Source organism: Typopeltis vanoorti, chromosome 2, assembly GCF_054136105.1.
Source record: "Typopeltis vanoorti isolate ZY-2024b chromosome 2, IOZ_Tvanoo_1.0, whole genome shotgun sequence".
Taxonomy (NCBI): Eukaryota; Metazoa; Arthropoda; class Arachnida; order Uropygi; family Thelyphonidae; genus Typopeltis; species Typopeltis vanoorti.
In genome coordinates this window covers 71,237,714-71,257,319 of record NC_143550.1, presented here as the reverse complement: position 1 = coordinate 71,257,319, position 19,606 = coordinate 71,237,714, and the positions used below count along the sequence as shown (strand labels likewise).

The window sequence follows — 19,606 nt, the reverse complement described above, 5'->3', positions numbered from 1 at the left end:
CTCCCTTTTGAGACTAAACATGTTTTTTTTTAAATTCAAGCTAATAGTGATTATATTTAAAAGCATTTAAATCAACCGCTATCTAAAGACTTTCACGTGCACCTAGTGCTTTTGAATTTCAAATCCATAATGCATAACAGAAACAGAACAGTATAAATTATCAATCGAGTAATGTTTTCGATTTTTCAAATATAAATTTGTTGAAATTTCAAAATTGTAATCATGTTCTCCTTTAAGTGAAAGATAATAAACAGCCATAGGGATTTCACAGCCAAGTATGCAAATAATGTTTGCCTTTGATACTTTAAAAATTTAAGACATGATCACTTACCATGAAAATATTATTATCATTATTACATAACATGACTCCAAGGGGGTCCAAGAACTCATCACGAGAGGACAGTCTACTCCACACCACTACACACATCTCACCATCTCCCCTACTACTTAATTTTCTCACCACCACAAACAATAATAGTATTTTATGTCTGTAAATTGCATGTGTTCTTACCTTCAGTCTGAATTTCCTGTTATTGTACTTGTTAAAAGACTCTCCCAAAACCCACATGTTGACATTTTACTGTGAGCTTTGATTAAGAAATTCATGGTTTACAGTTTCAGGATGTTGGTTCTCATCAGAGATTATATAGAAATCCAAAGTGGGACAAAAAGCCTCTGAACATCATAGTAGTTAGCTTATGTTCAAAAGTTTTATTTATTTTTTGTATAAGTCAGTCTCAAATAGTTAATGCATAATTATAAGAGAAAAGTGCTTAAAAGTCTTTATCTTGGCATCAGGATCTCAACAGAACATCCATTGAGGAATGACAGCAGGAACATCAGTTTTTCATTCCTCTATTAAAAAACTTCATAAGTCTAGTCTAATTCAGCATGGAGTTGACACAGATCACAAAAACGTCTAAGGACCTGCTTTCTACATAGAAGCTGTTTCAAATTTGAGCATCAGTTATTCAAAGAGAGTGTCACATTACCTCAACTTTCTTTTTATAGATATATTTTATTTTCATGGTACTGTTTGGCAAAACTGGCATCCATCATGCCTCCATTCACTGCTAAACCTACAGTAATATGAACACAGATGCTCAACATCCTTGTATGTTTGAATTGTTGACTTGCCGAACCTTCTATTCCCATTCATCCTTCATTCCATCTACCTTGCTTCTGTGAAACAGCTTTCTTAATGAAGTATTCCGCAAAGATTACAACCTCTGTCTCATCAAACAGAATATCAATGGACTACTTATCTTTTGATCCCTGTCCCCCTCCCATAGCATTGATTTGCTATAGGTTTTGTGGCCTCTGTGTGTGTGTGTGTGTGTGTGTGTGTGTGTGTGTGTGTGTGTGTGTGTGTGTGTGTGTGTGTGTGTGTGTGTTAAAGTGATATTAAATATATATATATATATATATGCTATCACTTTGAAAAAGATAAAAGATAACATAGGTTGCTATATCAGTGGCCTATCCAACCATTAAAATAAAATATATTGCAAGCCGTGTGTAGAGGCTTAAGTGCTGTGAGGACATCTTGTTGGAGGCTTAATGGATTTTTTACAACACTCAAAAAGAATTAAATTAGAATTTAATACTTCCTATATTTCGTCCTAGTCACTAGGACATCTACAGGGATTAAAAAAAAAAAAAAAAAAATCCATTAAGCCTCCAACAAGATATATTGCAAGCCATAATCCACAATAGCAAACATTATCAGCCAGTAAAAATGAGAGGGTGAATCTTTGTATAGAAATACACCAGAAAATCTAGGAAGCTAATACAAAAGTACCAAAGTGGTATGTAAATCTCATTTATCTTATATGAAAACTATCCATCAGGAGTTTAAAGAATCTATTGGGGGTGGGGGTCAGCTTAGTAATATAATGCTGACTACATACAAAACTGCAGCATTTTCTACATAAGCCACATATTAACTGTAGCAATCAAAAACAAAACACTAGTGTCAAGAATATCATGACTAGTTTGCAAGGCATTTTTAGCATGGAATAATGAATCATGCTCTATCCTTTTCAGTCATATAGTTGAGTGTGGGTGTAGTGAATGCATGTCGACTGTGTTGTGCCAAGTGCATTATACCCAAGAGTAGAGCATTGTATTTCTGCATCACTGGTGTAAAGGTATAATGTTCTGGAGCTGTTTCTGTTTCTTCTGTTCTTTACTTGTAATTTTGAAAGAATGAATGCTATGGAATATACAACTTTGCTAAAAGATCCATATCTTTTTAAATATAATAATGCACTATGTCATGCTATGGATGCTATTACAATGTATTTTGAAGAAAATTATGTGGAAAGAAAGTGACTGGCCTGTACTGAATTGTAATAGCAATCCTTGCAATTTGGATGAACTAAAAATGTTGGCCAAAGGCAAGACTAGTGTCTAACAGTGATACAAGTACTAGCAGTAATGCTGATGGCAGAATGGGCCAAAATACCTAATTCATGTTATTACAGGCTGGTGGAGAATATACCTGGAAATCAAAAGTATGATCTAGTCCAGAAGAGGGCCTACATGTTATTGAGATTATGTTATATGTTATATAGATTTTTCTGAAATATAGTGCCAATACATATTTCTACTTATATGTATGCATAATATATAATATGTATAATCAATGTATAATGTAATATATATTCACTCAGATTTTAAATATGTTATTAAATATATCTGTATATTGTCAGCAAATAGCTATAATATTCTGTTGGATAATCTCAAAGTATTCATGTATTTTTAATAACTGCCTGTTATTCTAATACTGTTGTTTAGATCATGGAAGACCGGTGTAATAAAGAGAAGTGCATTAATGGTGAATGCATTGATCGAATTGTGCTTGACACAGCTTTTGCAGTTAGTATTACAACAGATGCCTTCAGTTATGTATCTCCACAACATTACCGAAAAATAGAATGTCTTTGTGAACCAGGATTTGATGGTAAGTTAGTTGAAGCAATATTTCTTAAACTTTGAATCCACCCTCCCCAGTCCATTCTATAAAGCAAATTAATAAGATGTTTTTTTTATGGAATGATAATATAAAATCTTTCATCACTTTATAAAAAAAGTAGACCCATCCATATTTCAGTGTCATCCATAATTTAAATTCATTCAGCATGAAGAAATGCATTTATATAATCTTAGCAGTGCTTTTCACTGCTTTCCACTCTCTATACAAAAAATCTCTTCTTTTCTCTTGCAAGTATATACATGTTTTTGTGGGAACCAGTTTCCATTGCTAGTTTCATGTGAAGGAGAAAAACCAAAATCCTCCATGGTCACTTCACCCTCCACACACACTCACACACACATACAACATTACATCATCATCACTGGTGGTTTGCAAATGCCATTATGGTAATGAATATTATTATTATTATTACCATCCCAAGACCTCATGGAGTCAAAGACTCATCTGGGAGGTCCTTTTATCACACACACAGCTCATCATACCATGTTTTAAACACATTCAAACTCTTTGCAGACACCACATTCTCAGGCAAGGCATGCCAATCATTCACAATTCTGCACGAAAAAACCTACCTCTCACTCCCCTGCTCACGCCCTCTTTATACAGTTTCCAGGATGGTTCTCCCTTGATCTCCTGCTATTCTCTGTAAAACTTCTCCAGCATTGATCCTATAACAACCCCTTACCAACTTGTAGGTCTCTATCATATCTCCCTCTTCCACCTGTCCACCAAACTCTGCAAGTTGCATCTTATCAACCTTTCCTCATATTTAACATTCCAGAGGTCAGAAACTATGCGATTTTCTAGAAGCATAGGAGGGTGAAATGAGGAGGGAAGAGTACTCTTAATGATAGCAGAGGAATTGTGTCCATAAAGTGTGGAAGTTAATAGTACATTTGAAGATTTTGAATCTGTGTGGTGTACAGTTGAAATTAACAGGCTAGTATATCTGATAAGATGGTCTTATAGGCCAGGAAATGTAGAGAATACTTACTGTGAAATGTTTAGGCAAATTGGTTGGGCATTAAAAAGAAGGTGATCCTAATGGGAGACTTTAATCACAAGAATATAGAACTGAAGGAGGAGATAGTATATATGGGAGCAAGAAGAGAGTTTGTTGAATTTCTGAGGGATAAATATCTTAAGCAGCATGTGAGCGAAGCAACTAGAGGTTTTAGATTTTATGTTTTGGATTTTATAATAACTTCAGCAGATGTAGTTGGTAATGTGGTATTAGCACTGCCATCATTTGGTTTGAGTTATCATGAGGTACCTGTTTGGTAAGTGGTGAAACAATAAAAGGTTACTGCCAAAAGAGGATATATGTGGAATTATAAGGTAGGTGATTGTGGGAAGCTCTGTAGTCAAATATGGGTTGATGAGCTGTGCAGAAAATATGTTGACAGTGCATGGAAATTCATAAGTCATTATTTGACACAAACAATGTAATAACTGTATATCAAGTGTTAAGCAAGTTAACAGATGATATGGATGAACAGTGAAAACAAGCTGTGTTGGCAAAGAAAATGCTATGGAGGAGGTATACAAGACAGTTGGTGGTGATCGGATCCATGAAGAGTATATAAAATGCAGGCTAGGAAGATGACAAGCATTGTAAAGAAAGAAAAAGTGCAGTATGAGAGAAGACTAGCTGGGCTGGCCAAGATTAATTCAAGGGAATCTTCTGCTATATGGCAAGCAAGAGGAAGAATAATTCATCATCATCATCATCATGCGTATCAAAGATTTAGGCCTAGCATGGCCTGTTCCGGCCTTAGAAGTCATCGTTGAATCATTTAAGAGGACGTCCTGGTTTTCTTTTTCCTAATGGCTTGTTTTGGTAATCTTCTGTTTTCATTCTTTGAATGTGTTCTGTCCATTTTTGTTTATATTTTTTAAATTCTAAAAAATATAAACAATTTCTTATTTAAAGTAAAGAGCCAATAGACTTCATTTTAGTGATGTAAAACATTATTTAAATTAAGGGTTTATATTATTATACTTAGTACTTGGTCTACTCACTGATGAGATCTCAATAAAGATCGAAACTGGTCTGGGTAGTGACCTCCCATCATAATGTACAACATCATATATCTCCTAGGAGATGGGTTTTACGTTATGGAAAATACTAAGAATAACAATCAGAACTTTCTCCACCTTTGTAACGAGTTGCCCTAGTTTGTACTACGTACTTGAACTACGTGCTTTAGCTTACGCTAGTAGTCGCCGATACGTTTATAGTTACTATATTCGGCATGAAACTCTTTGATTCCAATCTTTGAGTTTCTTATTCAGTTTTAAAAGAATGTAGGATTTAATATCCCCTTAATTTAAATAATAAACAATTTCTATTTCTACAGTAATAGAAAAAATACTGGTTCTTGGTTTAATTCTTTCATAATTCATTCTAGGGGTTACAGGGTTCCCCCGAGAGGAGGGGACCCTGTAACCCCTAGAGAGCACTTCCCCTGGGTGGCGGATAGGAGAGCCCACCATGTGTGTGTGGTGGGGTGGGGTGGTCCGAATATATTGAATAAGGACTCGTGGACCAACAGGGCCATAAGGGGCAATCATCTTGATTGTAAGGGAAGCGGCACTCCCATGAACCCCTAGCTGGATCTATCCTCTCCTTCTTCTACTTTGAGGAAGATCCACTTACTTTAATCTTTCCTATAAGGCCTTATCAGCCAACTTTTCTTATTTTATAACCATTATGCTATTAGAGTACTCGAGGGCCATGGGGTCTTTTTATTTCTGGCCTTACAACTATGCCCTCTCTATAAACCTTACTATAATTCTTCAATAATCTACTCTTCCCCCCCCCCCCTCAATATACCATATTCCTCCTATGGGTTTAAATTCAGAAGAAGGCTAGTTCAGAAGCCTTAAGGGTAGCAGCCCTACCACTGAACTATTCCATCGTCAGGCTAGCCCCCTAACATGGAGAACATAATTCTACTTGTAAGCTGACAGAAAAAGATAATTGGATTGAATCTATGGGAAACGACCCTGGAATGGAAAAGGTAAAACAAAAATGGAAACGACAAAATAGAATACACATAGCAAACTGGAATGTAAGAGGAATAGCATATAAAGAAATAGAATTAGACCAATTATTAAATGAAAAAAATTTTAAAATAGCAGTAATCACTGAAACAAAAAAGAAATTAAAAGGAACTATGAGAACCGAAAATTTTAATATGATATACAGTGGAGTCGACAGAGACCAAAATAGCACAAGCAGGAGTCATGATTTGGATTCATAACTCCCTTTCAAAACAGTTAAAACATTATAAATTATGGAATGAAAGAATAAAAATAGATAGAGGCTATTTAACAATAATTGGTTTATATGTCCCAGAAGAAGGAAGAGAACAAGATAATATTGATTTTTATAATCAGCTACAAAACATATATAATAAAATAACTAAAAATGATTACGTAATTTTAGCAGGAGACTTAAATGCAAGAATTGGAAACACGAAAATTAACAATAATATAGGAATACATGGAGAACATACTCTAAACAGGAATGGTAAAAAATTGATTGACTTTGTAGTTTATAATAACCTAAAAATAATGAATTCCTTCTATAAACATAAAGACATACATAAATATACTTTGGCAGCAAGAGGATGGAAATCAATATTAGATTACTTTATATTAAATGAAAAGACATCAAAATTTTCACTAGATGTTAGAGTTCACAGAGGATGTGAAATAAGCAGTGACCATTTCCTTGTTAAAATAAAATCAAGATTACCACCTAAATGGCTACAAGTAACAAGAACAGAAAAAAAAATTAAAACATTTGTTTATAAAACTATACTATTGAAGGACACAAATGTACAATGGCTATATGAACAAAGAATTAACCAATATCTAGATAAAATAAAACAAAATGAAGAAATAGAAATAGAATGGCTTAATATAAAAACTATACTAAATGCAGCAGCAAATGAAAGACCAAAAAATTCAATAAAAGGAAAAAACTGAAGATCTGGGATGATACAATCAAAGAAATAATCAAAAAGAAAAAAGAAGCCTATCATAAATGGTTAAGCAGTAAAAGATTAGAAGATGAAATAGAATATAAAAGAATAAGAGCCATAGCTAAAAGAGAAGTCAGAAAAAGACATAGAGAATCATGGAACAAATTTGTCTCTAATTTAGAACATGATTTATATAAAATAAGAGCCAAGATATATAAAATTTTGAAACGCTTAAATACAGATACCAAAGAAAACATAAAATTAAACACCGAATTGAAATTAGAAGAATTTCTAAATTACTACACAGAATTGTGGACAGACAAATATTTTAAAAAAGACAACTGGCAAACAATTAACGAAAATTAAAAGGAAATAACTAAAGAAGAATTAGAAATCAGCCTGAAAGAAACAAGAAATGGAAAATCACCTGGAGAAGATAAGCTAAAGTCAGAACTATATAAATACTCAGGAACAAGATTCAAAGAAAGACTCTTATTATTTTTAAATAAAATTTATTCAACTGGTATTCCTCCAATAGAATGGAAAAAGCAATTGTGATTCCTATCTTTTTTTTCATTATTAAGACCCTAAAAACTATAGAGGTATCAGTATACTAAATTCCTGTTAAAAATATATAGCAGAATCTTAAATAGCAAACTAATGAAATATTCCAAAAACTTTATTTTAGAAGTACAGAATGAATTTAGAAAAGGACGATCATGTATAGACCTGGCCTTTTGCCTAAAATTAATAATAGAGAAAAGAAGAGAATACAATTTAGAAACACATGTTGCATTTATTGACTTTGAAAAAGCATTTCACAAAGTTAAAAGAAACATATCATTTAACATATTAAAAGAAAGACAAATACCAAATGATATCCTAAAAGCTATCACAAGTATATATGAAAATAATCAAACACAAATAAGATTAAATCACGAGCTATCATATACGAGAGAGATAAACCAAGGGGTCCAACAGTGATGTCACCCTCTCAGCAACTCTTTTTAATATCTACTTAAATGAAATAATAATAAAATGGAATAAAAATTTACATCAAGGAATTAAACTTTCTCCTACAGTAAATTTAAACACTCTCCCGTTTCCGATGACCAAATAATAATTACAAATTCTGCAGATAACTTACAGAAAGCTATTTTAGATCTAAATAAGATAGCCAAAGATTATGGTATGATAATATCAACAGAAAAATCAAAAACTATGGCCTTTATAAGACAAGATCCAGCAAGAACTAAAATAGTAATAGATAACAAGATCTTAGAACAGGTGAATTCATTTAACTACCTAGGATGCATAATAATAAATTTAGTTTAATCCTTTATCCAAGTGTGAGCAAACAAAGTTTTCACCTGAAAGTATCTTCAGGACTGGGGTAAGGTAGTACAATACCGACAACTCGTTGCAAAGGTGGAGGAAGTTAACATCACTCCTATCTCAGTATCTCCCATAATGCAAAACACATCTCCTTGCGGATATGTATAATGTTATGCATTAAGGGGAGGGCCACTACCCAGACTAGTTTTGACCTTTATTAAGGTCTCTTCAGTGGGAGCCAGACCCAGACATGGAGATACCAGGCAGAAGCAATAGCAAGGTCATCTCTACCTATAGGAGTTGCCAAAAGGTGTGCCACCTTTTTATTAAATTACTCTGGATTTAGGGAAAGATGTTGAAAGTTTATTTTTCACTTGGTTAGACTATAATAAATTTAGTTTAATCCTTTATCCAAGTGTGAGCAAACAAAGTTTGCACCTGAAAGTATCTTCAGGACTGGGGTAAGGTAGTACAACACCAGGCAACTCGTTGCACCTTTTTGCAACGAGTTGTCTGGTGTTGTACTACCTTACCCCAGTCCTGAAGATACTTTCAGGTGCAAACTTTGTTTGCTCACACTTGGATAAAGGATTAAACTAAATTTATTATAGTCTAACCAAGTGAAAAATAAACTTTCAATACCTAGGATGCATGATTACATATGAAAATGAAAAAGATATAAACATAAAAATTGCAAAATATTTAAAAATAACAGGTGTAATTAACTCTATATTTAAACCAAACCTAGTTCAAAAACAAACCAGACTAAAAGTATGCAATACATTAGCCCTACCAGTCTTAATGTATGGAAGTGAAATCTGGACAATAAAACAAAAAGACAAACAAAGATTAACAACAGCAGAAATGAAGTTTATGAGAAAAACTGCAAAGTATACCCTATTTGATCACAAAAGAAATAAAGAAATTATGAAGGAAGAATAATTATTAATATAATTAAGAAATATTTATGGTAGGTTAACACTGGTGGATAGTCATGGTAGCAGTCACCATTGTAAAGGATATAGTGGTATATCATTGAATGAGCATTTTATCAGTGTATGCCATACCAATGCAAATGATGCTGTGCAATTTTCATTTTTTTTTTTAATTTTTTTTTTATGACCCCACACATGGAAGGTCACAAGACCTATAACACTACACTGCCATATGCAGGCAAGTGATTAAGGAGAAAATATAGCCAGTTGATATGTTTCTTAAAAAGTGGGAGGTTGTACTCAGTGGGGAAAAACAGTATGGAGGAGATTGTTCCAAAGAATAGAGGTGGATGGAATGAAGGAAATCGATGAGAAATTAGTTCAGTGTGTTCAGAGAAAGATAGACAGTGTATGGCTGTTGGCCAGTGGTTGTTCTAGTTGTTACATGGTTAAAAAGAATGGAAGAATGGTAGCACATTCATGGAAAACCACATCAGTGGGAACTAGACCCATGAAGAAGTTATATACAGTCTTGGAAAGAGGTCAACAGATCCCCCATGGACAAGGTGCATCGTACCATGTAATGAGTCATGTGTTTGTAGCAGGTATAAATTGGAGTTATATGATGCTGCCAAGTCAGTACAACTGTCCTGGTGAAATGGCTGCGAGAAGGGAACTGATGGAATTTGAAAGAGACATCGTAATAGGATGCCATGTTACAGGCCTATCTGTTTGGCAAATTGTTGACAAATTGGGCCATCTCAGGTCAGCAATCAGTGACACCATGCTAAGATGGAAGTGCAGGGATTCAACTGCAAGTGCTACCTGCAGTGGGCAATCCACCACACTTACCTAATATGACCTTCATAGGGCACTATGAAGAATAATATGTAAAACCACCATCTGCTGGCCAACACGTTGAATGCAGAGTTCCAGGCATAAACTGGAACATGAATCACAAAAATATTCCGAATCATGGCTGTGTTATGGAGCATTGAATAATGCTACACACTCTCTACCAAGCAGATGGATGCCTGATGAATGTCTCTTACAAAATTGTATATCCTCAACTATGAAATTCAGAGGTGGTATGATGATATGGTCTTGTTTTTCTGGTTTGACCTCAGACCTCCGTTTGTGGTGTTTCAACAGAACTGACCATTATCTTTTTCAGCAAAAAAATGCATTGTGTCATAAGGCTGCTGCTGTAACTGCATAGTTTGTGGACTCTTGACTGGCCTATGCAGAACCCTGATCTCAACCCTATTGAGCATTTGTGGGATGAACTGCAGCATCAGGTGAGATCAACAGATGTCCACTCCACAACAGTTTAGTACCTCATTACATGCCAACAGGAAGAATGGTCCAAATTTCCCATTGATTGCAATCGTATGCTTGTAGAAAGTATTCCCTGTAGGATTGCTGCAGTCATTACAGTGAAAGGTGGTCCTACATCTTATTAAGGTTCATCCGAATGTTTTTTTGTTCCTTACACTATGGTGTCCATTAATTTTTTTCCAAGCAGTGTATAAGTAGACTAGTTGTGAAGATAGCTCATTATCAAACTTTGTTTGCTTATGCTTTGCTAAATAATTAAAACAATAATATAATTTCTTCACATATACTATACTTCATAATCCTGTAGAAAAACTTGCAACAATTATCTCTGATCCAGAGTATTTAATAATATAGTGATATACCATTTTACTACTTGTATATAGAAAATATATAATTTCATTAATTTAGCTTTGAATTTTGAATCTGGTATCTTCCTGTGGCTAGCTCCCACTCATGTAACCTCGATGAAAGTCAAAACTGGTCTGGGTAGTGGCTGTTCCCATTATGTTTTTGTGTTTGGGAATACTGAAGCAACTGATGTGGGGTCAACAGCCTCTACACACACAAGTGGCCTAGTCGTGAAGATATTTCACTCACAAACGTTTTTTGCTATATGTAGATAAAAGGTTAAAGCAAAAATATAATTTCTTACTTAAATATAAATGGGCTTCTGCGATTCATGTACACTAATGCCAGGAGTATTAGGAACAAGAAGGAAGAGTTTTTGGCCATGGTTGGCACTTCCAGGCCACAGGTTGTCGGTATTAGTGAAACATGGCTGACAGAAGATAATAAAACTAGTGGGATTGAATGCGACGGGTATAGCGTGTTCAGGAGTGACAGGGTGAATAAAAAGGGGAGAGGAGTGTTATTGATGATAGCTGATGAGCTTTAGCCAAGGAGTATAGAAGTTGAACTGCAGGATGGGGAAAAAAGCACATTTGAGGCTGTTTGGTGTGAGATAGAACCTAGCAGAACAAAATATACAATTGGCTGCTGCTATAGCCCGGGTGATGGAGTGGATGGTGGGGATAGTATGCATAAGCAAATAGAAGAAATGAGTGGAAGGAGGGTAATTATTATGGGTGATTTCAATTATGGTAACATTGACTGGAAAGAGGAGAGGGCACATGGGAGGAAGGAATTGGATTTTATGCGGTTATTAAGGGACAACTATCTACGGCAACATGTATTGGAAAATACCAGGGGGCAGAGAGTGCCGGACCTAGTAATTGCAACTGAGAATGTGGCTGTAACGAACATGACCATGTTGCCACCAATTGGTGAGAGTGACCATAAGGTCATGACTTGGGATGTGGCTAAAGGAGTCGAATTTACAATTAAGACAGGGTACGTGTGGAATTACCGGGCTGGTAAGTATGACAAGCTTAGGTGTGTGCTTGGCTCAATGCCATGGCATGTAAAACTGCAAGGGCTGGATGTTGATAGTGCATGGGAGGTGGTTAAGAACTGTTTGCAGGAGGCAATGGTTGACTGTATACCAAGAGTCCGAATAATAAATCAAGTAGGGGTTAAATGGATGAATAACACTATTAAGCTTGAGCTGCAAAAAAAGAAACAATTGTGGAGGGAATTTAAGGAGAAGGGTGACCATCAGGCTCAGGAACAGTATAAAGCTCAGGCCAGGATGGTAACAAGGGTGGTAAGAAAAGCAAAAGCAGATTACGAAAGGAAATTGGCCATGCAGGCTAAAGAGAATCCCAAACAGTTTTTTCAATATGTTGCAAGTAAAAGGAAAAATGCTCATGGTAGAATGATCTTAAAAAATGCTGAGGGTAGGGAGGTAACCGAATCAGTCAATATTGTGGAATTACGGATCGAGCACTTTGCAAGAGTATATCATCCAGGTGGTGACTTTGCAGGAATGTAAGAACCAACAGCTTATACTGGAATTGTGATGAATGAAGTAGAGGTAACTAGTCTATTACAGAACCTCAATGTCAATACATCTGTGGGATTGGATGGTATACCAGATCGTGTCGTACGTGAAGCGGCCAAAGAATTGTCAGTGCCCTTGACCATTTTGTTTAATTTGAGCCTCAGGACTGGGTCAGTCCCAAGGGGGTGGAAAGAGGGGAAAATAGTTCCACTGCACAAAGGTGATTCCAAGGCTGCTGTTGAAAATTACTGGCCAATCAGCATAACAGGAATCATTATCAAGGTCTTAGAGAAAATAGTCGAGAGGAAAATATAAGATTGGATAGAAGAAAATGGGATACTGTATCGGGGACAGCATGGTTTTGTGAAGGGTAGGTCATGCCTCAGTAATTTGCTCACGTATTATAACACAGTGACGGCTGAACTGGATAAGGGTAATGGGTTTACAGTGATTCTACTGGACCTTGCTAAGGCCTTTGACAGGATACCACATGGAATTCTAATCAGTAAATTGCAGCATATGGGAATGGACATAGGGTTGGTGAGATGGATAGGAGGGTGGTTGACGGAGAGATATCAGAGAGTGGTTTACTCAGGAGTAGAGTCCACAAGACGGCCTGTGACTAGTGGTGTGCCACAAGGATCTGTTCTTGGACCACTGCTGTTTAATTTGTTCATAAATGATATAGGAAAGGATCTGAGAGGAACAGCTCATTTGTTTGCGGGAGATGCGAAGTTGGGTAGGGCAGTAGTGAATGCAGATGACATCAAAATCTTGCAGGATGATTTGGATAGATTGGAGGTCTGGGCTAAGGAGAATGGATGTCAATTTAATGTGGCAAAATGTAAGGTTATGCATTTTGGGGTGAAAATATTGGCGGCAGTTTACTGCATTGGTGGAACCGTGCTCCAGGAAATTGATGAGGCACGAAATTTAGGAGTGTTAGTGGATAAGGAATTGAAATTTAAGGGGACACATTGCAAAAGGGGCCAAATCAGCTCATCAAATCACTTGGTTGCTGAAGAATACGTTGACAAGTAGGTTATTGTTCCTCTGTATCGAGCCTTGATAAGACCCCATCTCAACTACTGTGCTCAGATTTGGTCACCTAGGTTTCTTCTTGATGGGGAGGAGGTGGAGAGGATCCAGAGGCGAGTGATCAAGATGATAGCAGGTCTGTGGAATGAACCATATGAGAACAGGTTGAGGATTTGTGGGTTGCAAAAATTGGTTGATAGGCGGAGGAGGGGAGATATGATTGAGACATTCAAATTACTGAAGGGTTTCTATAAAATTAATTCAGAAGATATTTTTGAGTACAGGGCTGGTTGTGGGAGGACTAGAGGACATCCATGGAAACTGGGCAAAAGTGTGGTTAGTAAAGGTGTTAGAGCTGGGTTCTTTACTTTTAGAGTAGTGATTGAGTGGAATGCGCTCCCTGAGTCTGTGGTGGATGCTGTGACAGTGAATGAGTTTAAGGCAAGGTATGATAGATACTGTATGAATGTTGAATAGTTGTGATGAATATGATTTGGGGCCTCCCTCGATGAGTCTAATGACTCCCTGGAGTTGCCCGTAATAATAGTAATAATAATAATAATAATAATAAAGAGCCAATAGGCTTTGGCGATATAAATATTATTTAAATTAAGGGGATATTAAATCCCACATTGTTTTAAAACCGAATAAGAAACTCAAAGATTGGAATCAGAGTTTCATGCCGAATATAGTATAATAAACTATAAAAGTATCGGCGATTACTAGCGTGAGCTAATGCAAGTAGTCCTAGTACGTAGTACAAACTCGGACAACTCACAGCAAAGGTGGTAAAGTTCTGATCCCTATTCTTGGTATTTTCCATAATGTAAAAACACATTTCCTAGGAAATGTATGTTGTTATTACATTATGGTTGGAGGTCACTACCCAGACCGGTTTCAGCCTTTATTTGAGGCTTCATCAGTGAGTAGCTAGGCCAAATTAATACCAGAGGGTATACCAAAAGAACTTATACTCTGCTATACGAGTTGTCAAAAAGGGTGCCCCATTAAGTTACTTAAATATAAAGAGCCAATAGGCTTCATTTCGGCGATATAAACATTATTTAAATTAATGTGGGATTTAATATCCCCTTAATTTAAAGAATGTTTATATCGCCGAAATATAATTTCTTTAATTTCACTTTACAATCCAGCAGAAAAACTTTCTTCATATATCTGAAGGAGCCTTTTAAAGAATGGAATTAAAATCTCAGGGAATTGCTTGAAGATGTATGCTATATAGGAGTGTGAGTTATCATTTTGCACAGAGTGTGTGTGAGAGAGAGTTATTAGTGTTTGGAATGCACAACCATAAACTGATCTGAATGCAAGAATCATGAATGAGTTTTAAAGTGTTATTTGACAGGCATTGTGATTTATTATTATTATTAAACAAGACCTCATGGAGTCAAAGACTCATCTAGCAGGTCCTTTTATCTCGCACACATCTCATCATACCGGGTCTTAAACACATTCAAACTCCTTGCAGACACCACACTCTCAGGCAAGGCATTCCAATCATTCACAACTCTGCACGAAAAAACCCTGCCTCTCACACCCTCTTTATACAGTTTCCAGGGATGACCTCTGGTTCTCCCCTGATCTCCCACTATTTTCTGTAGAACTTCTCCAGCATTGATCCTATAACAACTCCTTACCAACTTGTAGGTTTCTATCATATCTCCCCTCTTCCTCCTGTCCACCAGACTCTGCAAATTACATCTTCTCAATCTTTCCTCATACTCGACATTCTAGAGGTTAGAAACTATCTTAGTCAGTCGCCTCTGGACTCTCTCCAATATCTCTTCATCCTTTTGAAAACCAGGTGAACAAATCTGGACACAATAGTCCATGTGTGGCCTAATCAAAGCCTTATACAATGCAAGAAGAATCTCCCTACTTCTACAAGTCAGTGTCCTCCACATCATTCCCAGAAGCCTTTGTGTTGTCTTCACAATTTTGGCTATGTGTCCCCTAAATTTCAGATCCTTATCCACTATCACCCCCATATCTCTTATTTCTTCCACCTCCAACAATATATCCTCACCAAGCATAAATTCTGCATATCATCTTTGTTGTTCAAATTTTAAAACCTTACATTTTGCAACATTGAACTAACATCTCCATTTCCGTGCTCAATCACTCAATTTATTCAAGTCTTCTTGTAAGGCCACAACATCTTCACTACTCTTCATGGTTCGTCCCAACTTCGCATCATCTGCAAACAACTGAATATCTTCATCCAAATAATCTTCACCTATATCATTAATATACAAGTTAAACAGCAATGGACCTAAAACAGACCCGTGAGGCACTCCACTAGTGACTTTCCTTTTCCTGGATATCACTCCCCCATACACAACTTGTTGATACCTATCAGATAGCCAGTCTCCAATCCAATGCACCAATCTAATATCCAACCCCGTCTGCTCTAGTTTGACTGTCAACTTATCATGAGGTACTCTATCAAAAGCTTTTGCGAAATCCAAGTATATTACTGTGTATCCTTCTCCTCTGTCCAAGGAAGCAGTCACTTTATTGTAATAAGTAAGTAGATTACTAAAACACGACCTCCCTTTAGCAAATCCATGCTGTCCATCAAAGATTATACCATTGTTGTCAACCCAACTCTGGATCCTAGTTCTCACAAGCTTCTCCAACAACTTAACCACAACACCTGACACACAGATAGGCCTATAGTTTGATGCTTGAGTTCGCCTCCTTTATGAAGTGGCACAATCTTGCCCTCCTTCCACTCTTTAGGGACTTGACCAAGTGCAAGACTTGTATTAAAAAAATATGTCAAGGCAATTGTCAACTCTCTGGCACATTCCTTCAGAATACGCGGTGATATGTTATCGAGTCCCACAGCCTTATTAACATCTAGTTTACTCAACTCCCCAAACACCTCTTGCTCACTTACAGTCAGTCTCTCCTCCCCATCATCAACTGCTCTTAATCTCTCCATGAAGTCACATTCACAAGATTGAAAGATCTTTATGAACTGCTCATTAAGTATCTCCACCACACATTCTGCAACAGCTGTCTTTATACCATTTCCTCCAATCAATGTCATCCTTCCATAATCATTCTTTCTTTTGCTGGCTGCATATCGAAAGAACTCCCTAGGATTCTTTTTAGCTTCATTAGCTAACTTCTGTTCATACCTCTCTTTAGCTACTCTCACCAACCAAGTCACCCTCCTTGCCTGGTCTTTGTAGACCTCATGAAATTGGTTACTTCCACTTCTCTTATGCTGCCTCCACAATGCCTTTTTTCTCTGTATTGCATGCTTAATCTCTTTATTCATCCATCTCACACCTACCTTATTTAACCTTCTCACCCGTGGTATACATTTAGACATTGCATCCACTAAATATTTTTTGAAAATCCCCCAAGCTGCATTGATCTCTTTTCCAGCTAACTCCTCATTCCATGCTACACCTGCAAGCTGTCTCCTGAGCTCTTCATAATCACCCCCCTTGTAGTTCCACATATACCCTTTTTTCACAGGGGTCCTTGCACTGCTGGAAACCACCCAAGTAATCACCTCATGGTCAATTTCACCAATTGGTGGATGATTTGATACCTCATTGATAATTACATCCTCCGATGAGATGACCAAATCCAAGCCCCTTAATCCTCTTGTGCCCTCTGTTACATACTGTCTGAGGTAGTTATCCCTCAAAAACTCAAGAAACTCATTTTCTTTACTTCCAGTTGCTATCTCTTCAATCCAGTCTATATTGTCATAATTAAAATCACCCATAATGATCACCCTTTTCTTATTTGCTTGGCTTATTTGACTCTACATTTCACTATCACCACCATCCACATTACCTGGTCTATAACAACATCCCACCAAGTATTTGATTCTATTCACCTCTATCTCACACCATACTGCCTCAAAACCACTGGCCCCATTTCCCTCTTGCATTTCTACCTTGTATGGACATAACTCTTTCTCTATCATCAATAGCACTCCCCCTCCCTTTTTACCCCTTCTATCTTCACGAAACACATCATACCTTTCCATCTCTATTCCTGTCAGGATGTCATCCTCATCTAACCATGTCTCACTTATTCCGACAATCTCTGGGTGCACAGACGCAATTAGTGCAACCATTTCATCTGCCTTGTTTCTTATACTTCTAGCATTGGTATACAAACACAACAACTCATTTCTGGATCTACAGCTAGTTCCACTGATACCACTCACTCGATGTGATCTCTCCATGCTGGACTGGGGCCATTTCCCTTTCTGCTTCTTCATTTTAGAACCCTTTGCAATTCCATCTGTTTCCTTTTGATCCCTGATCATCCCATTCCTTTCCTGCCTACACATGCTCACCTCCTCTTGGAGCATCCACCTTTCTCATGCTGTGTATCCCTGTCCACCCTGAGCTTTTCCATTTCCCTGCTCCTTTTGCACACCCATTCTCTCATTTTCTATACTCATACCACTCACTTCCCCATTCATAACCGCCTCTTTAATCTCTCCTGCTCTTCCACATCACTTCCCACTCGATCTGATTCATTCTCTCTATTCACTTTTCTACCTACCAGCAGCAGTCTCTCCAAGAGACTCACACCATAACCACTCAAATGCAGTCCATCGCTCCCATACAGCTCACTTCGTCCCTCAAACTCATTCCACACATTAACAAACTGTATTCCCATCTCCTCACACATTTCAGCCAGAATATCATTCATAATCCTTGCTCTCCACCTCATTTCACCACAATCATACCTAGGCAACACACTGACCACCCTTCCTGTCACACTATTCTGCTTTATCTTTCCAAGCAGTCGCCTGACATTCATTTTGACATGCTCTTTGTTCTCTCTCAAATCATTTGTACCAATTAATACAATTAACTCTTTTGCTCGTTCCCGCCTCATATTCAATGCTTCAATCACTCTACTCATTTTACCGTCTGGAAAACATACCTTGTGCATTTTATCCTCTAGCACACCTTTAATAATGGAGTCGCCATACAACTCCACTTGCCCATCTTTTGTTAACTCTTTCATGCCATCATGATTTATTTTAATAGTTTTGACCTGAATTCTCTTAATTTCATTCTGCATCCATTTCATTTCTTGCTTCATCCAATCCAATTCACCTTCCGAACCTCGTGACACATTCACTCTTCATTAAATCTTTCTAACTCTCGACCCCCTCTTCTCACTTTCCCTCTCATTCATCCTTCTTTGTTTCCATACTTTCGGTCCAACATACGTCCAACTTTAACTATCATTCTTCTCACCTTTACTGTCATTCATCTTTCTTTGGTTCAGTACTTTCGTTCCAACATATGTCCAACTTTCCCCATCAGTCATTCTTTTTTCGCTATCATTCATTCTTTCGATTTTTTTTATTTGCGATTTCTGCATCACGCCATTTCTACTTTCATTCATTCTCTCAATTTTGTTTCTTTCCGCCTCACTTTCGTCCCTTTAACATCCGTTACGGTTGTCAAATCGCTCTTTTTCTTTTTCCCTGATTTTTTAACATTTTTTCACCTGTCTTTCTCACCATCCTCCTCTTTCAAACGTGCACTCTCGACACAATCGGTACTAGCACTTTCTGTCATCAACTTCATATTCGCATTCATCAATTTCTCGTTCAGGTCACATTTCGCACACACCCTTCTTCCATCCGCACTAAACATCCACAAATCATTTATGTAATCAAAGGAATACATATAACAAACCTCGCACTTAACGAACCGACTGAAATCCAAATTAAAATCATGGAATGACAATGCCGCCGCCATTTTTTTTTTTTTTTTCTCTGCAGGTTACTAGGTCTAATATTAACGTTTTCGTATTTAGTTTAAGCAAGAAAAAAAAAACCCACACTAGTAATATCGGTAGCGTACAACGTTTACAGCCGTTCTTACTTAAACAATTACGCATATATACTTAATTAATTATTCCTAGTAAAACTTATCTGAATCAGGAGCTCTTCAAAACACGTCCGTAGCGCTTGACCCACTAGCGCCAGAGGGCGCTAGTGGGTCAAGCGCTACGGACTTGCTCCTTGCTACAGACTTGCTACTCCTTG

General features: G+C 37.0%; 1 protein-coding gene across 1 annotated transcript in view; it reads left to right on the top strand.

Annotated features, from left to right (window-relative positions):
• The window catches only part of kug (FAT atypical cadherin kugelei), a 599,114-nt gene that overhangs the window by 471,918 nt on the left and 107,590 nt on the right, over positions 1-19,606 (top strand). The window contains exon 26 of the mRNA XM_090401756.1: positions 2,800-2,965. Coding sequence (XP_090257882.1) covers positions 2,800-2,965 — 166 coding nt within the window. The remainder of the gene's footprint in view (positions 1-2,799; positions 2,966-19,606) is intronic.